The sequence below is a fragment of the Amblyomma mixtum genome, chromosome 8, assembly GCF_055824585.1.
Source record: "Amblyomma mixtum isolate Tamu chromosome 8, ASM5582458v1, whole genome shotgun sequence".
Taxonomy (NCBI): Eukaryota; Metazoa; Arthropoda; class Arachnida; order Ixodida; family Ixodidae; genus Amblyomma; species Amblyomma mixtum.
In genome coordinates this window covers 59,725,639-59,747,009 of record NC_143019.1, presented here as the reverse complement: position 1 = coordinate 59,747,009, position 21,371 = coordinate 59,725,639, and the positions used below count along the sequence as shown (strand labels likewise).

The window sequence follows — 21,371 nt, the reverse complement described above, 5'->3', positions numbered from 1 at the left end:
TTGTGGTTTCGTGCAGGTTTTTATCAGCACGGTCTCCGCTCGAATACCTGAGCCAAGTCAACCGCAGGAAACTTTACAAAGATCTTTGTGATGTGGTTCTTCTCGCGCCGTTATATCGGCCCTTTACAGTCCAACCCATGGGAGAACGTTCTAAAGCGTGTGAAAGCAATGCTAGTCCCGTCTGATGTTAAGATTTTCCTTTTTAAGGTGGCGGTTCCACTGCCGCCATCTTGCGAGTAGTTCATATTCTGCCACCAGGCTACGACACTGATCCATCACTGAGAAAGTGCCTACCCGTCTTGGCCCCCAGCGACCCGAGACTGGTTTTGGTTGAGATGTTGAGATACGTGTCCGGTCCTTTCTTGACCCGTGCACCCGTGCTGCGTGAAGGCTTTTCTTTTGTTGCTGCGCCTGCCTTCAGAGGATTACAAACGAACCATGGCAAGCCCGGCTGCTAGTCCCCGTCGTGCATGGGGGGAGGTGTTGGTTGGGGTGGTTCCGCATGCTTCTTTCTCTGCCTGTCCCTCGCCAAAGCCAAAGAGAGTGGGGCTTCCTTTATTCGGTCTATAGTTCCGGAAGGGTGAAGGGAAAAAGTTGGAGAGCCGGGGCAAAGAGGGTACCGTCTTTGTCCAAACGGAGTCAGAGGTGGGGTGATCCTTGTTCGGGATAAGGATGCCAGCACGGGAACAGAGGACCGTTTCCTTCTCTCTCTTGTTTAGCCTTGGCTAAATAGCCGCAGAAAGCTGTACCGTCGATGTTACTATCTGGAGGGCCTCCTTTGAGGGAATGTGCCGTTTCGTTCTTGAGTTTTACCCGACTACAGACTTTCCTGTTTTCAATGTCGTGACATATATTAGTGGGAGCAAAGAAAAAGAAAAAAAATAATGCTGCCCAGCCCGCATCGCAAAAGGCACAACGTCGCCACAGTGGAAACTTGGGAGAGTTAGTGATAATTGTCGACATAATTGCACAGAGCAAATTAGTAAGTAAGCGAAAAGAGGAAGCGGACGCCAAAAATAAGGAAGGTGTGAAATAAAGAAAATTAATTATGTTTATGTCCCATGTATATATTTCTAGCGTTTTTTGTTTTGTTTTTTCAATGAACCTTATAGTTGAAATCAGTGCCTTTCTTGTGTCCTTCCTTCTGCCCTCGTCTTTTGCGCGTTCAATCACTTCGTCACTGTTGATGCATAGCAATATTAGTAGTAGTCGGAACAGTCCTGGTCTACAGTGTAACCTGCTAACTATAGCGCTGAAAAAAAAATATTTTTTATCAAATGATATTGCATCTATGATAAGAAAACTATAACAAAGACAGCTATACAATTTAGTCAACGCTCAGCGTATGCCTGTCCAACCTTAGAAACTAGGGTTGGGGAAGAACAAGGTATAGAGAAGTGGGCAATTGTCAATTTCTGTTTACCCTTGAGATGAATCGACATTGCGCAAGAGACGAGAAATTGCTATTGAGAGGGTTAGCACCGCAGGGTGTCGGAATGTGTTTACCTCAGAAGCAAATATTCGTCGTACATGCGGCGGCACCTTGCAACCAATTCCGATCAACTTCGACGGAATTTTGCCAAGCATACCATTCACGAGGCGGACTCGAGACTTCTTTATAGACATTGTACGAAGAAGAACGGGGGGGGGGGGGGGGGGGCGAGGTGTGCAGGAATGCTGCCAAAAAAAAGGGGTCGGCTACAAAGCGATAGTTCTGTAGGCACTTAGGGCGACCCCCTCCCCTCTCTCGTTTGGACCCTCAACTGCGTGCTCTTATTCATTTTAGACGTACGTCTTTCTTGTATCAAGTTTGCATCATTAGGTTGCTTATTCCCTCCAGAATTTTCCATCGCGTGCTGAAATGTATATCTTTCTTGCCTTGCGTCGATTTGCCTCGATTTGGTTGGATCAAAGATTGAAAAAGTGCACCCGCGTATGTGTGTGTGTACGCGTGCGTGTCCACGCGCGCGTACGTGGAAACTGTAGGAACAGCTGCTATTTTCACACCGTCTATTGTCAGGAAACTGTAGCCTCGTTTACATGAACCCGACTTCGGCGGGTCGAGCCAGGAGATCGAGTTGAGCAAGGTCAGCCCAACTTGACTGCATGTTTACATGAACTCGATTTTAGCGAGTCGCGACCGGTTCAACAGCAGCGGCACGAAGCGTCGAACGGCGCAGCGGGAAAGGGCAGTGGCAGCCGGGAAGATTGCGGCATGCACGGCTGCCTCGCAGGCGCTACGGCGCAAGCGAATAACAGGTTCGCATTTATCACCTCTCCTTCCACTAAACCGACTCAGACCGGTTTACGTGCTATCTGCTGTTGGGGTCGAGTGAGTCAACCCACCCCCTGCAGCGGAGTTGACTGGACTCGCTCCCTCGACTCCCGGATCCGACTCGTTTACGTGAACCCAGTAACCGGTTTTCAGCTCAAATCCTCCACTCAACCCGTCATGTAAACACCGCTTATAACGGGCTTGTAATCATTTTCCGAGAATTCCTTTTTCTGCGGCGCTAGTCTACCCCGCCTGCAGGAGGGGCGCGCAGCAAGGGGAGGGGGCGGTCCTTTGTGCCAGTTCCGGAAGAGGGGACCTCACAGCACTATAGTCGGTTACAACTAAAGAACGAAGCGGCACATGCAACTCAGAGGGAGCCCTCCAGCCAGTCACGTCGATTTCTGTGGCTGTGCATGCAGCCAAGCCTGCGAAAGAGAAGGAAGGAGACGGCGTTTTGTCCCCGTGTAGCCGAGAGTGGATGTCCTTTGTTCGGGATAAGGCCAAAAGAATAATGACGCAAAAAGAAAGGAAAAGATTTTGCTGCCCCGGCATCCGCCATCGTCTCTAGGAGCACCTGAGCTGGAGCAGGGGAAAAGACAGGGAGAAAGGCGAAGGTACTAGTAGGTGTGGTGCCCCCGTTTATTGTCTCAGCTGCACTGGCCACTAAAGGGGGAGGAGGGGGGAGAGGGCTGGGCTGCTCACCTTTTGCATAGATCCGCGCGAGAGCGTCTTTTTCGCAAAAGCGCTGAATGTTACAGGTGAGGTCATATTCGGCAACAGACGGTCGTGGCAGCTTCAGTCTCCACTGCTGTCGCGGCGCACCTGTGGAGACCGAACAGAAAACTGTTCGGTCGACGCGCTTGGCTGGGCGGTCTCCTTTGATGGGCATGTGCTGCTTCGTTCTTGAGTTGTACCCGACTTATATGCCACATGGATTCATTTCAGCGGTGGAACATGGCGCCCTCTGAACCACGGCATTCGTTTGAAAGAAGTGCGAGTCTAGTTCAGGAAAACTGCACCTGCTCCATGGTTAGTGCTGAAATAGTGCAGCTGCAGCCGCCAAGGAAACAGATGATGGTTTGCGGGTTGTGATAAACGGCGGAGACTCAAGTAACTTTCACTCGTCGACAAGCTCGAACGCTGCTCGAGTTCTTCAAAGAAACGGATCGAGGCTGGTTCATGGCAACATGTTATTGTGATAAGCTGTTTGCACATTTCTTCATGAGATACGAGAGGTTGGCTGCCGCTGATGTAGGCTGTAAACAGCTGGCTGCAATTCATTGGCATCGCAAAGGCTAGCGACGACCAGGCCTGCACTCGACCATCCGTTTGGAAGCAGACAGTGCCAAACTGCGCTCAAAGTGCCGGAACTAGCGGTACACACCCGCCGCACCGCCGCTGCCGCAGAACTTTGCCGAACTGGTGCATTGAGTGCAGGCGAATCGAGCGCTCTCCAACTTCCCCTCCACAGCGCTAGCCGGAACAACGAACAACCGGCAGCACGAAGCGAAAGCCTGTCTCTTCCCTTTCCTGTCGCTTTAGCAATGCCTGTCCTCGAAAAATAATACGACGCCCAGAATGCGTTTCGTAGCGTCAGGTGAAAATTGGCAGTGGCTTAGCTCTGCTATGCCTGGATATACGTAGCGTAAAGGTACGAACACACTAGCGGCAAAGCGCGCGGCATGCCGCTGGCGGCGCCACCCCCGCCGCGAAAGGGACGGCCACACTCGGCGGCAGAGTCGCCGCCGCGCAAAGCTCCCTTCGTGAGCCAAACCGGTCGAGGTCCGCGATTCTGCAGGAGCGCACGCGGCACCGCCGCCGCCGCTGGCATGTAACTTTAGTAGGAGCCAAGAGGTGGCGACACAGACGCTCCCTACGTCACAAAGCCGGGCGCCCCTCATTGGTCTCCCCGCTCCGCGGCACGCGGCAAGCCGCCGAAAATGGCCCCTCGACCCATTCGCTGCGCGGCAGATCAACCCGCCGCCGCGGCAGGTTTCGCGGCAAGCGGCTTGCCGCCGGCGGCATGCCGCGCGCGTCTTGCCGCCAGTGTGTCCGTACCTTTAAGTGCTCCGGTGTTTCGGCCGCACGTTTCGCCTTGGCTGCTCGACGGCGAACTGCCAGGCGACAACCTCGGGATCGGAAAAATTTACATTTTCCAGTCTTCTGCGCCGTTTGGCAGCGGCTCGACTCTCCTTAGCTTACCAGAGCTTACATGTTGAGCGCGACCGTCATTTCTCGGCGCACCCTCCTCGCGCATGCGCAGTAGCGCGCGGCGCGACTGTCGTAAACACGAGGTCACGCGTCGGAGAGGAGCGCACGCCGGCGGCGCCGGCAGCGAGGAGCTTGCACCGGCTGTGGCGAGGAGGCGACGCACCTGCGGACCTGCGCCTCTCGTGACGTCACGCGGTTCTCGCGCATGCGCATAACAGGCGGCGCACACTCGCGCAAAACTCGGCTCTGACCCGCGTAGTGTGGCTTTACTAGCTTTACGCTACAAAACAATCCAGCAAAGCAATATGGCGGAAATCTGCTTGGAAGTTCGACACACACTACATAGGGCAAAATCGAGGGAAACGTGCAAACATCGTAGAGGTATCGTTCCCTCTCGTGAACACCTCCTGATTGTAAATGTTTAGCAGCGCCACACTCGTTATATTTTTGAACTGTGATATATTTAGTACACGTGCATGTGTGTAGATGGCGCTACTTACTAAATTTATCTACTTTTATCGCATGTCGCTGCGTTATTGCTATTATTGTTTGTATTCAGTGGACTTTGTTCTTGGCAATTGTTACAAGTTGATTAAAGGAATGAGAGACCGACATTTTAAGAGTAGTATATTTGCCAGAAAGAAAGAAGCTGCGGAACGTTTCAAGAGCTTGTGTCCTTCATGAGGAGAACAAAAAAGGTAGCTAAAATCAACTAGACATTGCGCATTCCCCAAAAGCCGTAGAGTAAAGGCGATGCTTAGCCGCGTAGAGCGAAGTATTAAGTTTCTTCACGCAAAATCTCAAAACTGCCACGCGCTGGTTACCTGAACAGTATTGCATTCCGTTTTTAACTATTTCGAAAAAACGCTAACTTTGATCAGGAATAACTTTTAAACTAAACAAGGCAGACGGATGAAATTTTCAGAATGGAAGGGCGATTAGACGATCTAAAACTGTACAAAAAGGCGCCGCAGTGCAATGCATATCCCAAAAGTTATTGCAGATTACATTGTTCTGTTTTCTATGCTTTTCAAACATGCGTGGCTAATAAACTAATCCATACACGTACTTCTAAATGCTTAAATATGTTCATTAGCATACGATCTCAAAGTATCTCGAAAGATATTTCTCTAGGTGCAAGAGGTTTTTCACAATTTTGCATTTAATGAGACAAGTTGAGCTCAACTGCCAGTTTTCATCTTTGCGTTTTCTTTTACAGTTGAAACAAATTTGCAGCTACCGTTAAACAAAATGCATCTTTTGAAAGCAGAGAAAAGTAGCTTTTCGGAGATACCTGAACCATATTTATGAACCGAACGAGCGAGGTACAGTCGACGTAAAAATATCACCAAAAATGGTTCCCGCTCACCGTCAGAGTGGATATCAATCCATGGATTGTTCAACCAATTTTACCAAAGTTTTTTCTCCCCGGAGTACTCACTATTGTAATGTGCAGAACGGAGGAGACAGATTAGCATGTGTTCTTGCAATGCTGGGAAGTTGCGTACCTGTGGGATCTGACCCTCTAGAGCACAATCAAGAAAGAATTCCCACTCGATGCCAATGGGATCCTCTACTTGCCAATAGAAAGAGATGATGGCACTCCCTTTGATGGGCTTGCATAGCATTTGGAAATGTAGAATGGCAGTACGGCACGCTTATCCGATGTAAGACCGGTTCGACAATATTTTAAAGAAAGCTTACGGAACCATGTGCAGGAAAAAAAAAATTCAGGAGTGCGTCCCAGAGTGGCTGTCACGTGTCTAATTATTATTGGCGATGAAATAATTTTAATATAAGCACGTCCGCACAAGTTGGGCTGGCGGATGTGTAGTGCGGTAGCACTGCTAGGCAAAATTGGCAAATTGGTTTTTGAGGAAAGCAAATGGCGCAGTATCCGTCTCACATATCTCGGTGGACACCTGAACCACGCTGTGAGGGAAGGGTGGAAGGTGGGAGCGAAAGAAGAGAGAAAGAAGAGCCGTAGTGGTGGTCTCCGGAATCATTTCGAACACCTGGTGATCTTTAACGTGCACTGACATCGCACAGCACACGGGCGCCTCTTGCATTTAGCCTCCATCGAAACGCGGCCGCCACAGTCGGGTTCGAACCCTGGTACTCCGGCTCGGTGCATTTTCCGGTTTCGGGCCTACATAGCACGTGTCTGAAGCCTGCTTTATGGCAGGCGGCCCACCCGCCCGCCGGTTTGTGGCCAACCAGACCTTGACCAGGGTGGATTAAGGGTACTAATGAGTGAAGGACTTCAAGGTAAATGACTTCAGGGTAAAGGCTAGGTCAAAGGCGTTTAGGTCAAATGCCTTTAGAGTGTAGGCCTTATTCTACAGGCCGTTAGGCAAAAGATTTAAGTGAAATGCCTTTAGTACGTAAGGACCTTTAGTACCCTCCGTAACTAGGGCTACTGCACGACATTCCGCGTTTAGTCTGCATTTATTCTTTACTTTTTCCGTCAGAGCCATCAATGCAGCGCTTGAGCCTGTCACCGAAAACACTGCGCTCGTCCCGGGCCTGTGGCGCAACGGATAACGCGTCTCCCACTTCCGGGCGCCGAAGCGAACGGACGTGTGATGACGGGCTCCGTTGGAGCGGCTACAGCGGCCATGTCTGGCCGCGGAAACAGGTTTATGTCAACTGATAGTGAGTACCAGGTTGTTCTGCCCAGTTTGCCTACAGGTCCGTTTGTTGTAAATACAGTTTTTTTGCACGCGGACGTAAGTGCTCGCCCGTACCGGGTAGAAGATTTCCGTGACGCCCTCGCTCAACAGTCGGTGCTCACCGAGGTTATCGCCTTGGGGGCGTACCGCATGAGCCATGTTTGGGCTGTCACGTTCAAGGACGCTGAAACGGCAAAGAAGCTAGCCAGCATTGGTGAATTGCAAGTGAAGAAGCAGCGCTGCCTCGTCATCGACCCGGCCAACAGGGACGTCCGCATGAAGGTGCACTGGCTTCTCCACAGTGTACCGGATGAGGACGTACGCCTCGCCTTCGCCCCGTTCGGCAAAGTCACTGAAGTTGCCCGCGAGCGTTGGCGGGTCCAAGGAGTGACCGACAAGGGCTCTACCACCAGGCTCGTGACACTGAAGCTGAATGCTGGAGTGCAAATTGACGATGTGCCCCATCAGCTAAGTGTTGCAGGTGAGCTGGCCCTCGTGGTTGTGCCGGGCAGGGCTCCGCTCTGCCTTCGCTGTCGCGGCACGGGTCATATTCGCCGCGAGTGCCGCATCCCACGGTGTGGTGCCTGCCGGCGCTTCGGACACGAAGACAGCCAGTGCGAGCGGACATATGCCAGCGTCACCGGACTGGGGAGCAAAGAGGATACGTCCGACTTGCTAATGGATGAAGCGGACGTCGAGGAGTTATCGTCGGCGGGAGGCAGACAAGCAGCGCATTTGCCAACGGCAACTCAGGCTCAACTGCAAACTACGCAGAAACCTGTCGTTGTGGCAAGCGCCGCGGAACAGCAACAACCACCTGCCCAGGACGTCGTGGCTACGCCGAAAGGCGTGGAAAAAAAGCAGCCTGAACCGCACGTGAGCGACGACCACACCGCGGCAGAGAACATGGACACGTCCCGTGAATCAACGAGTCCCGCAGCCGGGAAGCGGACGCATGAAGACACCACCAGCATGCTGCAGCAGCGGGACGAAAGCGGCGGGGACGAGCCGCCGCAGAAAACGCCAGGTAGGCGGGCGTCGTTCAAGCCGCGACCGAACATTCCGGTCGACTCTCGGCAGGCGGGTAAACCGCCTCCGTAGCTTTGTGTTGCCTTCGTCATAATGGGAACGGGGGGATTTCTAAGCTCTATGGCTGTGTCGATGTGCCGTTTTCTTTTCGGGTCGAGGCAAGGTGCTGTTGGCACCAAGCTTCTTCCTGCATGCCTCAGTGTATATTTTGTTGGCAGACTTGCGGTGTGTATATGGGCACACAGACCTGGAGAGCGAGAATTCTTTCCGGGGATGGGCACCATTCCATTGTGTTACCATGGCTCTTAATCTCGGGGAAATGCTACGCGTAGCAACGTTAAATGTCCGGGGGCTAGGTGCAAGAAGGCGACAGTGTCAGTTAAGCCGCCTTCTTCTTGATAAAGAATTACACTTAGTTGCCGTACAGGAGACGAAAATCGAAAGCCAAGAACTGACCGACCGAATGGTGTCCAATTTCCGTACGCATTTCGATGTATGCGTTTGTCATGCGAATGGTGGATCAGGTGGTTGCGCCCTTTTCATCCGTAATAACTTGGGGATCTGTGTACAGTCAGTGTTGTCATGCCAAAGTGGTCGCCTTTTAGTTGTTGATTTTGCTGTTTATGATTTATCTTTCCGTGTCATTTGTGTCTATGCACCCAACGTTGAGACCGAGCGTCGATCTTTCTTTGAACGTGTTGAAGCCTACCTTAACTGTCACAAAGTGTTGATATTGTTGGGCGACTTTAATTGCGTATGTACAATGGATGATCGCGCTAAACGCACACGAGTTCGGGACAAGAGCGCAGAAGTATTAAGTGCCCTGGTGCATGATTATGATTTAGAAGACATTGGTAGCGTATTTACGAATGGTACACGTCCTCAGTATACCCATTTTCAGCGTGACAGCCACGCGAGATTAGACAGACTATACGCATCACCCGAACTGGTTTCTTCATGTGCAGCATATGAAGTGCAACCAGTCCAGTTCAGTGACCACTGCTTGGTAACTGCAACGTTTGGAAGAAGGCAAAACAAAAGTCGCTTCAACTGGAACCTCTGGAAGTTTAACGTGAAGCTTTTGGAAGATGATGCATTTGTTAGCGCAGTAACGGAAGAATTAGAGAAGTTGCTCACACTGGAGCCAAACCAGTTCGGAGTTGAATGGGAAGAGTTTAAACAGAGAGTTAAAATAATAGCCATCGAAAGAAGCAGCATTATTAAGTTCAACCAGAAACAAAACGAAACAAAACTTCGCCAGGAACTAGAATTCTTGATAAGCATGGAAAACATTCAGCCCGGTAAATGTACTGAACAAATAAGGCGGGTGAAAACACAGCTCGAAACTATAGACACAGAAAGATACAAAGCGGCAATTGTACGAGCAAGATCCGAGAAGCTGTGGGCGGGAGAAACGCCAACAAAGCGCGCACTATCCGACGAAAAAAGATACGCATGTCGGAAAGAAATCCGGCAGCTTGCCAACGGAAACGAGATCACGACTGACCAAAAGGTTATCAAGACAGTGATGGCCGAGCATTTTCGGAACTTGATAGGACACCCACGTGATACGAAAGACAGCTTCCAGAAAGAATTTCTTTCCTTTATGCCACAGCTGGACGAAGAAGTACAGACGCAACTGGAAGAACCGATAACCGTCAGTGAAATAGAACGCGCAATAGATGACCTGTCCCTTGGTAAAGCACCCGGGCCTGACGGCCTAGGAGCTGCCTTTTATAAAGCCTTCAACTGTTCGGTTGCTCAGATTTTGCACAATGTCATCACTGAGGCATACGACAAAAAGCGAGTTCCTTTATCATTCACAACGTCGCACGTCGTGCTGATACCAAAGACTGACGATGAAGCAAAACGTCTCTTGCCAGGGTCTTATCGCCCGATAACCCTTGTCAATGTGGACTACAAAATATTTATGAAGGTTTTAGCGACACGACTTCAACGCGTTATAACAAAGTTGGTAGGGCCGCATCAGACTTGCGGCATCAAAGGCCGAAGCATTGCAACAAACGTGCATGTCGCGCGAACGGTCCTCGAGTGTTGTGACGCCTTTGACGAGCGCGTTGCGATGATGCAGCTTGATCTGGCCAAAGCCTTCGACCGTGTCTCGCACGAGGTTCTGCTCTGCATTTTAGAGCATTCTAACGTAGGCTGCGTTATCACTGAAGGCGTCAGAATGGCGTACACTGACTGCTCAACGCGAATCATCGTAAACGGCGAACTGACAGACAGCCTGAGCGTTCGCTCGTCGGTGAGGCAGGGATGCCCTCTTTCGCCCTTGCTGTTCGCGGCTTACCTAGAGCCGCTATGTTTGGCAATTGCAAACAATGAACGCATAACAGGATATAGAGTACGTGAGGCAGAAATAAAAATCTTGGCCTACGCGGATGATATCGCCGTATTATGCGCAAACAAAGAAAGCATTAAAGAAGCCACAGCTGTTGTTGAACAATTTTGCGAATACACCGGAGCCCAGATAAATTGGGACAAAAGTTATGGATTTTGGCATGGAGACTGGGACGCCACGCCGGAGCAATTTTGTCGCCTTCATTGGTCAACAGTTCCTAAACCATACCTCGGTGCGCCCCTGGAGTGTTATCGTGATCCTGAACAATACTGGACCGATCAAACAACGAAGGCAAAAGAAAAGGCTGATGCATGGCAGGGAAGACAGCTGTCAATGTTTTCCCGTGCGACTGTCTCCAATGTCTTCCTAATTTCAAAAATATGGTATGTGATGAACGTGTTGTGTGCATCGCGAACGAGCATACAAAAAATCCATCGGGTCCTCGCTATTTTCATTTGGTCCTCGACCTGGGAGAGATCTAGCCGAACTAATTTGTTTATCTCAGTCAAGTGCGGTGGGCTAGGTCTGGTTCACTTGTTTTTGCGGCAAGTCGTGTCACGATTTCTTTTCTTAAGGGATCAAAATGACCCCTTTCTCCGCACCGTGATGCAGGTGAGGCTACGTAGACTTCTGCCAGGATTCATTGTGACGTCATGTGAGAACACATGTGGCGCTGTGACTGGTTATCTGCGCGAAGTAGTGCTCGCGTTCAGGTTGTTAAACGTGCGGTTTTCACAAGACTACTTGTGCACTGTTAGTAGGAAGAAACTGTATAAGGACCTTGTTCACACCATGCTACCTGTACCGTTATACCGTTTACCACACCGTGGACGCCCTGGACAAAACGTACTCAAAAGAGTAAAGAAAATGCCAATATTACCTTCAGTTAAATCCTTTTTCTTTAAGCTACATACCAACACACTTCCAGTTAAGACCTGGCTTCAGGAAAAAGGCATCTTCATACCGTGGTCAACAAACTGCTTTTTATGCAAAAAGCCTGAAACCATAGAGCACGTATTCCTAGATTGCTGGGACCCGATTTTCCATTGGGACGTTCTCCAGCGCACATTAAAGAAACAGTTGCCTCTTGACCCATATGGAATACGATTCCTGCCGGTAGACGCTTCGGACGATATACCGTACGATCTTATCATGGTCCTGGGCCTCCACGCGCTGTGGAAAACGAGAATGCAGTTTGAACATGCCGAACCTGTCGTGCGTTCTGTCAGAGACCACTTTATCGAAAGTATCGTATGTCTCAGAGAAGTTTATCGAGCGCTCCCTGATCCACCAGAATGGATTGCTTGTCTGGATGCATTGGTGTCTCTGAAAAAAATTTTAGTGTCATGTTAGCCCAAGTGTGGCTGATATGTTTTACGCCTTGTACCCTTTCATGTTGACTATAATCCTGGCAATAAAAAAAAAAAAAAAAAAAAAAAAAACGGATAACGCGTCTGACTACGGATCAGAAGATTCCAGGTTCGAATCCTGGCAGGCTCGCTCTTCCTCTTTTTACTTTTGCCTCGAGGAGCATCGAAGGAAGGTTTGAGTGTGTTCGTGAAGAACTCTATGCTCGACCCGGGCCTGTGGCGCAACGGATAACGCGTCTGACTACGGATCAGAAGATTCCAGGTTCGAATCCTGGCAGGCTCGCTCTTCCTCTTTTTACTTTTGCCTCGAGGAGCATCGAAGGAAGGTTTGAGTGTGTTCGTGAAGAACTCTATGCTCGACCCGGGTCTGTGGCGCAACGGATAACGCGTCTGACTACGGATCAGAAGATTCCAGGTTCGCGAGCGTCCAACTGCAGGCACAAATAAAGTTTACTCCAATCCAATCCAATCCAGGTTCGAATCCTGGCAGGCTCGCTCTTCCTCTTTTTACTTTTGCCTCGAGGAGCATCGAAGGAAGGTTTGAGTGTGTTCGTGAAGAACTCTATGCTCGACCCGGGCCTGTGGCGCAACGGATAACGCGTCTGACTACGGATCAGAAGATTCCAGGTTCGAATCCTGGCAGGCTCGCTCTTCCTCTTTTTACTTTTGCCTCGAGGAGCATCGAAGGAAGGTTTGAGTGTGTTCGTGAAGAACTCTATGCTCGACCCGGGTCTGTGGCGCAACGGATAACGCGTCTGACTACGGATCAGAAGATTCCAGGTTCGAATCCTGGCAGGCTCGCTCTACCTCTTTTTACTTTTGCCTCGAGGGGCATCGAAGGATCGTTCGAGTGTGTTCGTGAAGAACTCTGTGCTCGACCCGGGCCTGTGGGGATTCCATTTCCGGCCACCGAGCGTGACGGACATGCTATCATGAGCTCCGCTGGAGCGGTGTCAGCGGCCGCTGCTGGTCGCGGAAACAGGTTTTTTGCTGCTTCGGATGAAGATTACCAGGTCATCTTGCCAACGCTACCAACAGGAAAAATTGTTTTGAATACATCTTTATGCACGCTGATCCGAAGAACAGGCCTTACCGTGTCGAAGATTTCCGGGATGCGTTGGTTCGTCTAGGTTTTCTCCCCGAAGTGCTGGCTTTGGGGGCGTACCAGATGAATCATGTGTGGGCTGTTACAATGAAGAGCGCCGTCGCGACGAAGAAGCTTTTGACTGCCAGAGATGTAAAGTGAAAAACGGCCCGTGTATCCTCGTGGATCTGAACAACCAAGACCTGCGGATAAAGATTCACTGGGTGCTGTACGGCGTCGCTGACGAGGATGTGCAAGAGGTCCTGTCCCCGTACGGAAAGGTGACGAGCGTGACGAAGGAAAGGTGGCGGGCTCAAGGCGTGGTGGACAAAGGAACCACAACGCGTACCGTCACCTTGAAACTGAAATCCAGAGTCAAGACTGACGACATTCCACACCAGCTGAGAATTTCAGGTGAGCCCGCACTTATTGTTGTGCCGGGAAGGCCGCCGCTCTGCTTGCGGTGCAAGTCGACCGGGCACATCCGACGGGATTGCAAGGTTCCGCGCTGTAGCCTGTGCCGCCGCTTTGGACATAACGAGGGGCATTGTGTGAAAACGTACGCAAGTGCTGCGGAGTCTGGGAAAGGTGATGGTTTTGTAGAACATTTAATGGACGAAGTAGAGGCCTAAGAGGCGTCAGGGGCCCAACGGGGTCTCACAGAAGCGGATGCGGCGGCCAGCACGCCTCTTTCTTCTGAGCACGTGCCTGAAGACCGCGAGAACAGCGTTCAGGCCCCACCCACCGTGCAGCATGAGCATGCTCCGGCACCGGAAACTAGCGCACGAGAGAATTCTTTGGGCGATGGTTTGGAGGCCGTTGCCAAGGAAGACACAGCCCCCATGGACGCGAGTGAGGATGTGTGCAGCGGCGGTGCGGCGAAGCGTACTCGTGAAGACGACGACAACTTGACAGGCAGTTCAGAGAACACCGAGAATGAGAAACCGCCCGCAAAGACGGGCCTAACTCGGCGCCCAAGCTTCAAGTCAAAGCCAACCATCCCACCGGAACGGAGACCTGCGGTAACAACGCCCCCGTCATGACGGGGGAAAGTGTTTTCGTTACCAGCGTGGAACTAAGAGGTGTCTGTGGCGTCGGTGACGGGGCCGAGACACCTAAGCAGTTGCCGAGGCGCGAACCACTAGACCCTTGGAGCGGTGTTGCAGCACATGGGACGTCTCTATTTGCCGACGAGCTCAAGGTAAGACCATGCGGCTCGTTTCACTCGTTGCGAAAATGGCAGCAAATTCCATCACAGCACTGCGTGCAGCCACTTTGAACGTGCGAGGGCTGTCTGCGAGGCGTAAGCAGTATCAAGTGAGACGTGAATTTTTAGAAAACAACCTAGATTTAATTGCAGTGCAGGAGACGAAGGTTGAAAGTGAAGAGCAGACGAACCGCATGGTCGAGCCTTTTAGAGAAAGATAGGACGTGTGTGTGTGCCATGCTGTTGGGTCTTCGGGAGGCTGTGCGTTATTTGTTCGCAAATCCTTGGCTGTCCAATTTGAAGCATTGACTGTGTGTGAAAATGGTAGATTTATTGTCTGTGATTTTTCTTTGTCAAACGTTGAGTGGCGAAGTATCTGCGTTTATGCGCCAAATAGGGAGGAAGAACGTAGATTGTTCTTTGCAAACGTAGGGCCTTATCTGAAATGTGACAGATACGTTATTTTACTTGGAGACTTCAACTGCGTATGCAGAGCCGAAGACAGAGTTGGTAGTCAAGCTGTTCGAGACAAGAGTGCGCATTTATTGAGCGAACTGATGCTTGAAAATGACTTGGAGGACATTGGATACGCGTTATCGAGTGGTGATATACCAGAGTTCACGCACTTCCAGCGAACAAGCCATGCGAGACTCGATAGACTGTATGTTTCCACTGATCTTTTGCCAGTGTGCACGCGCTATGAAGTGAAACATGTATCTTTCAGCGATCACAGTATAGTGATTGCCACAATAGGATTAAAGCAAACGAAGTCTCTGTTCAACTGGGAGTTATGGAAATTGAATGCTAAACTGCTACAAGACGAAGTTTTTCTAAACCAAGTAAAGCAAAGTAATGAGATTCTACTAGAAGCTCGGCCAGAAAGATCAATTGAGATGTGGGAACAGTTTAAAGAACAAATTAAGATAAAAGCCATTGAAAGAAGTAGCCTCCTAAGGCACAATCCAAGGAAAAAAGAAAAAGATTTGCAGTGCGACCTAAAGTTTGCCCTGAGTTTGGAAAGTGCACATCCGGGCAGGTATACGGATGAAATCAAAGAACTCAAAAATAAATTGGAAGTTATCGCCCAAGAAAAGTACATGGGAGCCGTTGTGCGGGCACGTGCCGACAGACTGCTTTTAGGAGAGGCACCAACGAAGCGATCCCTATCAGACGAAAAGAGATACGCAACAAAGAATGAAATCAAACAGATAAGGCTCGGGGATTCTGTGATCACCGACCCCGATTTAATCCGGCAAGCTTTTGTAGATTACTATCGTGATTTACTCGGTCGGAAGAGAAGTGTAGACGACGGATTTGGACACGAATTTCTAAGCCTCATGCCGAAGTTAGATCAGGATGTGATGTCTGCGCTAGAAGAGCCAATCACGGTGGAAGAGATAAGGACAGCAATTGGTGAACTCTGCCCTGACAAAACGCCTGGACCAGACGGCATAGGCGCAGTGTTTTATAAGTCTTTCAAGGATGAACTAGCAGCTGCACTTCACAGAGTACTGAAGCAGGCTTATGACGAAAAGCGACTACCCCTGTCTTTTCGGAGAACGCACGTTGTGCTTATTCCTAAAACTGACGATCCCGTGAAACAGCTTTCAGTGACATCGTATCGCCCCATCAGCCTGACAAACGTCGATTATAAAATTTTCACGAAGGCTTTGGCGAGAAGACTCCAGAGGGTGATGAAAGAAATAGTTGGGCCCCACCAGACATGCGGAATTAAAGGAAGATCAATTTTTACAAACATACATGTGGCCAGAAGCGTCATGGAGTGTTGTGATGCTTGGGGGGAACGTGTCGCCATGATGCAGATCGATTTGCAAAAGGCCTTTGATCGCGTCGTACACGAAATTCTCTTCAGCATATTAGAACACGTTAATGTAGGTTCGGTGATAATGGAAGGCGTTAAGATGGCATATGCCGAGAGTTTCGAATGCGTCACAACACCCTTTCAGGTGTTGACATCCGTGAGGCAAGGATGCCCACTGTCTCCTCTGTTGTTTGCGATATACCTAGAACCGTTTTGTTTGAAGGTTATTCAAAATGAACAAGTGAGGGGTTTCCGTCTAATGGCGAGTTAAGCTAAACTCTTAGCTTATGCTGATGATATAGCAGTGTTTTGCACAGACAGAGACAGCATCAACGAAACAGGGAGCATTGTAACCAAATTTTGTAGAATGTCAGGGAGCACTGTGAATTGGGGTAAATGCTTGGGTTTTTGGCACAGGAGCTGGGAGACCAAACCTTTATCATTCCAAAACATGCAATGGACTGAATCACTGGGAAACTATTTAGGGGTACCCCTTGAGCATTACAAGGACGCTACTGAATATTGGAATTGCGAAACTGACAAAGCGCGAGAGAGAACACTAAACTGGGGAGGACGTGAGCTGTCAGTGTTTGCTCGGGCCACAGTATGCAATTTGTTTATAGTGGCGAAAATCTGGTATGTGCTTCAAGTTATGTGCATGAAGCGTGTAAATGTTCAGAAACTGCACAGAGTTCTCGCCGTTTTTGTGTGGGGCTCTACATGGGAGCGAACGAGTCGGACCAGTTTGTTCCGGTCGGTGAGAGAGGGAGGTGTGGGGCTAGCCCATTTGTTTTTGAGACAGGTCGTCTCCAGATTTATATTTCTGCGGGACCAAAGTGATCCTTTCTTAAGAAGCGTCATACAAGTTAGGCTACGTGAACTCCTTCCAAATTTCGTTGTGTCGACGAGTGACGTACGAAGCACGTGTGTCCGCGGTTTCCTGTTTGAGGCGGTTGCTGCTTTCCAGATGTTGAAAGCTCGTTTTTCTTTAGAATTTTTGTGTACTGTCTCTAAGAAGCAATTGTACAAAGATATATGTGATTTAATGATGCCCGTGCCTTTGTATCGTACCATATACAGTGCAGGCCCAGGAGGAGACGTCCTAAAAAGAGTTAAAAGATGCCAATTCGCTCTTCAGCCAAAACATTCTTCTACCAGCTCCACAGCAATACACTGGCGGTAAAACCCTGGCTTGAAGCAAAGGGAATCTTTGTTCCGTGGTCTACAAACTGTCTATTGTGCAGAAAGCCAGAGACAACAGAACACATCTTCCTCGAGTGTTGGGATGCCGTATTCTTATGGGACATCCTTCAACGAACCTTAAAAAAAGACCTCCCGTTGTCACCTCGCGGCATCCGGTTTCTACCTGTCCGAGATCTTGGTAGTATACCCCTAGATATGGTCATGCTGCTGGGCCTGCACAGTCTGTGGAAAGTGCGTATGGCAGTCCGGAATGCAGACATTGACAATCGCCCTGCGGGACAGTACTTTATTGAGAGCATTTTATATGTCAGAGATGCACTCAAGTCCCAAAATGACCCCCCAGAATGGATTGGTATCATGGATGAACTTGCAAACTTGAAACACTTTTAATGAACGCTCCACCAAATGTCGGAGGACGTATTTTAACACTGTGATCTTGTTTTTCGCCAAGCCGGCAATAAAGAAAAAAAAAACGGGCCTGTGGCGCAACGGATAACGCGTCTGACTACGGATCAGAAGATTCCAGGTTCGAATCCTGGCAGGCTCGCTCCTCCTCCTTTTTTACTTTTGCCTTGGGGACCCTCGAAGGAACGCTTGAGTGTGTTCTTCAAGAACACTGCCCTCGTCCCGGGCCTGTGGCGCAACGGATAACGCGTCTGACTACGGATCAGAAGATTCCAGGTTCGAATCCTGGCAGGCTCGCTCCTCCTCCTTTTTTACTTTTGCCTTGGGGACCCTCGAAGGAACGCTTGAGTGTGTTCTTCAAGAACACTGCCCTCGTCCCGGGCCTGTGGCGCAACGGATAACGCGTCTGACTACGGATCAGAAGATTCCAGGTTCGAATCCTGGCAGGCTCGCTCCTCCTCCTTTTTTACTTTTGCCTTGGGGACCCTCGAAGGAACGCTTGAGTGTGTTCTTCAAGAACACTGCCCTCGTCCCGGGCCTGTGGCGCAACGGATAACGCGTCTGACTACGGATCAGAAGATTCCAGGTTCGAATCCTGGCAGGCTCGCTCCTCCTCCTTTTTTACTTTTGCCTTGGGGACCCTCGAAGGAACGCTTGAGTGTGTTCTTCAAGAACACTGCCCTCGTCCCGGGCCTGTGGCGCAACGGATAACGCGTCTGACTACGGATCAGAAGATTCCAGGTTCGAATCCTGGCAGGCTCGCTCCTCCTCCTTTTTTACTTTTGCCTTGGGGACCCTCGAAGGAACGCTTGAGTGTGTTCTTCAAGAACACTGCCCTCGTCCCGGGCCTGTGGCGCAACGGATAACGCGTCTGACTACGGATCAGAAGATTCCAGGTTCGAATCCTGGCAGGCTCGCTCCTCCTCCTTTTTTACTTTTGCCTTGGGGACCCTCGAAGGAACGCTTGAGTGTGTTCTTCAAGAACACTGCCCTCGTCCCGGGCCTGTGGCGCAACGGATAACGCGTCTGACTACGGATCAGAAGATTCCAGGTTCGAATCCTGGCAGGCTCGCTCCTCCTCCTTTTTTACTTTTGCCTTGGGGACCCTCGAAGGAACGCTTGAGTGTGTTCTTCAAGAACACTGCCCTCGTCCCGGGCCTGTGGCGCAACGGAAGTATTAGTAAACTTTGGTTTGTTATGCAAGTTTTGCATTGTTCGCGTGTAAACGTACAGAAGCTCCACAGGATTTTCGCCGTCTTTGTTTGGGCTGCAGAATGGGAACGCTGCAGCAGAACAAACTTATTCCGTCGGGTGAAAGACGGTGGCTTGGGACTTGGACACCTCTTTTTGCGGCAAGTGGTCAATCGGTTTTTGTTTTTTCGCGACGTTTCCGACCCTTTCTTGCGCACTGTCTGCCAAGTTAGGCTGCGGTGCCTACTGCCGGAGTTTGTTGTCTCCACCGAAGAAGTTACGTGTGGTATATTCGGCTATTACAGAGAGGTCGTCGCAAGTGTTAGATTTCTTTCAGTGCGTTTTTCTAATGAATATCTGTGTTGTGTAAAACGGAAAAAGCTGTACCAAGATTTATGTGACACTGTTTTGCCACAACCTTTGTATAGAGCCTTATACAGTGGAGGCCCAGGCTCGGACGTCTTAAAGAGAGTAAAGAAAATGCAGGTGCCACCAGGCGCTAAGACCTTTTTCTTTAAATTACACACCGGAACGTTGTCAGTAAAGAAATTTTTCGAGGGAAAGGATTTATTTTTACCTTGGGGTTCGCATTGTTTAATCTGTAAGCAGCCGGAAACAATAGACCATGTTTTTTTACATTGTTGGGAAGGGGTTTATTTTTGGGATGTTTTGCAACGGACTATGAAGAAAGATTTCCCCCTAGATTCGCATGGCATTCGATATTTAAGCATTGATAATGACGACGGGGTTCCATTTGATTTAATTATGCTCCTGGGTCTCCACTGTATATGGCGCTCCAGAATGGCAGGCTATCACTGTGACAGGGAAGCGCGCCCTGCCCGAATTTATTTCCGAGAGTGTATGGACTGGTTTGTCGCTATACAAAAAGCGGTTGCGGAACCTCCCGACTGGCTCTCAAGGGTAGAGCCTTTGTTGTCTTTGCGGGAGTTTTAATGTGACGAAGCCAGCCTGACGCTGGCTGAGTATGTCTTTCAATGTGTTCATTGTCCTGTACTATTGCTTTTGTGATTTGTCTGTTCCTTTTTTTTTGTGAAGTGTTTTCCAAAGCCAGGAAATAAAGAAAAAAAAAAAAAAAAAAAAAAAAAAAAAAAGCCTGTGGCGCAACGGATAACGCGTCTGACTACGGATCAGAAGATTCCAGGTTCGAATCCTGGCAGGCTCGCTCCTCCTCCTTTTTTACTTTTGCCTTGGGGACCCTCGAAGGAACGCTTGAGTGTGTTCTTCAAGAACACTGCCCTCGTCCCGGGCCTGTGGCGCAACGGATAACGCGTCTGACTACGGATCAGAAGATTCCAGGTTCGAATCCTGGCAGGCTCGCTCCTCCTCCTTTTTTACTTTTGCCTTGGGGACCCTCGAAGGAACGCTTGAGTGTGTTCTTCAAGAACACTGCCCTCGTCCCGGGCCTGTGGCGCAACGGATAACGCGTCTGACTACGAATTAGAAGATTCCAGGTTCGGATCCTGGCAGGCTCGCTCCTCCTCCTTTTTGCTTTTGCCTTGGGGACACTCGAAGGAACGCTTGAGTGTGTTCTTCAAGAACACTGCCCTCGTCCCGGGCCTGTGGCGCAACGGATAACGCGTCTGACTACGGATCAGAAAGCGCGGAGGCAACGAAGCGCCTTCTTGATTTTAAGGAGGTTCAGGTGAAAGACCGTCGGTGCATCATTATCAACCCAGAAGACCAACAGGTGAGACTGCGACTGCATTGGATGTTGCATGGCGTGGCAGATGAAGACATAAGGACGGCCCTCGCGGCATTCGGAACAGTTACCGAAGTCACTCGGGAGCGCTGGCGGGTTCAAGGTTTCCAACAGAAAGGGTCGACTACAAGAGCCGTGCTCATGAAGCTGAAAGCTGGCATGAAAGTGGACGACCTCCCGCACCAAATCCGAGTCGCGGGAGAGCTGGCTCTCGTTGTCGTGCCCGGAAGGCCAGTGCAATGTCTGCGTTGTGGAGGCAAGGGCCACGTCCGCAGGGATTGCAAGGTACCGCGATGTACACAATGTAGACGGTACGGTCATGTTGTGGCGGACTGCGTGCGGACCTACGCAGCGGCGACAGGGTCGACGGCAAGGGACGAGTCGGTAGACCTGCTGATGGACGTAGACGAGGCTGAAGCTGCTGCGAAGGGTGCCGGAGGTTACGAAGGGCTGGCAGCGACGAAGCATTCATCGGTGTCCACGGGTGAAGAGAGCAAGGTGACCGACAGCGCGGAGACGCAGACTGCGGCAGCGGCATCGCCTGAGACAGCTGAAAGAGCGTCAACTGAGGGTGGGAGCCCACAGCTTGACGAGTCGCTGAAACCAATGGACTGTGAGGTCGCGACGCGAAAGGACAACACTATCGTGGCCAGTGTCTTCGGCCCCGCAAAACGCTCCCATGCACAGACCGACAGTGAAGAAGACATGGCGGCCGCGACTAACGCAGAGGAGCCGCCTGCAAAAGCACCTCCAGTACGACGACCACCTTTCAAGCCGCGGCCAAATGTCGCGACGGAAAGACGGCCGGCCGATAAGCCGG

The 21,371-nt window shown here is 50.4% G+C and overlaps 1 protein-coding gene, 13 non-coding genes and 2 pseudogenes across 14 annotated transcripts; all 16 read left to right on the top strand.

Annotated features, from left to right (window-relative positions):
• Positions 1-7,071: 7,071 nt before the first annotated feature.
• Positions 7,072-10,233, top strand: LOC149332639 (uncharacterized). The gene has a single exon (XM_089555829.1). It carries the CDS (start codon positions 7,072-7,074, stop codon positions 8,257-8,259), a length of 1,188 nt encoding a protein of 395 aa, XP_089411955.1. The 3' UTR covers positions 8,260-10,233.
• A 1,896-nt stretch (positions 10,234-12,129) lies between these two features.
• On the top strand, positions 12,130-12,202 carry TRNAR-ACG (transfer RNA arginine (anticodon ACG)). Its single transcript has one exon. It is a non-coding gene; the product is annotated as a tRNA-Arg (tRNA).
• Positions 12,203-12,494: 292 nt separating this feature from the next.
• On the top strand, positions 12,495-12,567 carry TRNAR-ACG (transfer RNA arginine (anticodon ACG)). The gene has a single exon. It is a non-coding gene; the product is annotated as a tRNA-Arg (tRNA).
• Positions 12,568-12,647: 80 nt separating this feature from the next.
• On the top strand, positions 12,648-12,720 carry TRNAR-ACG (transfer RNA arginine (anticodon ACG)). The gene has a single exon. It is a non-coding gene; the product is annotated as a tRNA-Arg (tRNA).
• A 131-nt stretch (positions 12,721-12,851) lies between these two features.
• On the top strand, positions 12,852-14,046 carry LOC149332635 (uncharacterized; annotated as a pseudogene).
• A 2,437-nt stretch (positions 14,047-16,483) lies between these two features.
• LOC149332634 (uncharacterized) lies at positions 16,484-17,625 on the top strand (annotated as a pseudogene).
• Positions 17,626-17,709: 84 nt separating this feature from the next.
• TRNAR-ACG (transfer RNA arginine (anticodon ACG)) lies at positions 17,710-17,782 on the top strand. Its single transcript has one exon. It is a non-coding gene; the product is annotated as a tRNA-Arg (tRNA).
• An 82-nt stretch (positions 17,783-17,864) lies between these two features.
• On the top strand, positions 17,865-17,937 carry TRNAR-ACG (transfer RNA arginine (anticodon ACG)). The gene has a single exon. It is a non-coding gene; the product is annotated as a tRNA-Arg (tRNA).
• Positions 17,938-18,019: 82 nt separating this feature from the next.
• Positions 18,020-18,092, top strand: TRNAR-ACG (transfer RNA arginine (anticodon ACG)). The gene has a single exon. It is a non-coding gene; the product is annotated as a tRNA-Arg (tRNA).
• Positions 18,093-18,174: 82 nt separating this feature from the next.
• TRNAR-ACG (transfer RNA arginine (anticodon ACG)) lies at positions 18,175-18,247 on the top strand. The gene has a single exon. It is a non-coding gene; the product is annotated as a tRNA-Arg (tRNA).
• An 82-nt stretch (positions 18,248-18,329) lies between these two features.
• Positions 18,330-18,402, top strand: TRNAR-ACG (transfer RNA arginine (anticodon ACG)). The gene has a single exon. It is a non-coding gene; the product is annotated as a tRNA-Arg (tRNA).
• Positions 18,403-18,484: 82 nt separating this feature from the next.
• Positions 18,485-18,557, top strand: TRNAR-ACG (transfer RNA arginine (anticodon ACG)). The gene has a single exon. It is a non-coding gene; the product is annotated as a tRNA-Arg (tRNA).
• An 82-nt stretch (positions 18,558-18,639) lies between these two features.
• Positions 18,640-18,712, top strand: TRNAR-ACG (transfer RNA arginine (anticodon ACG)). Its single transcript has one exon. It is a non-coding gene; the product is annotated as a tRNA-Arg (tRNA).
• Positions 18,713-19,941: 1,229 nt separating this feature from the next.
• Positions 19,942-20,014, top strand: TRNAR-ACG (transfer RNA arginine (anticodon ACG)). Its single transcript has one exon. It is a non-coding gene; the product is annotated as a tRNA-Arg (tRNA).
• An 82-nt stretch (positions 20,015-20,096) lies between these two features.
• Positions 20,097-20,169, top strand: TRNAR-ACG (transfer RNA arginine (anticodon ACG)). Its single transcript has one exon. It is a non-coding gene; the product is annotated as a tRNA-Arg (tRNA).
• An 82-nt stretch (positions 20,170-20,251) lies between these two features.
• On the top strand, positions 20,252-20,324 carry TRNAR-ACG (transfer RNA arginine (anticodon ACG)). Its single transcript has one exon. It is a non-coding gene; the product is annotated as a tRNA-Arg (tRNA).
• Positions 20,325-21,371: the final 1,047 nt, after the last annotated feature.

What these genes read in the sequence shown, in the direction of transcription:
- LOC149332639 (XM_089555829.1), top strand. Translation starts at nt 7,072, where the DNA reads ATGACGGGCTCCGTTGGAGCGGCTACAGCGGCCATGTCTGGCCGCGGA.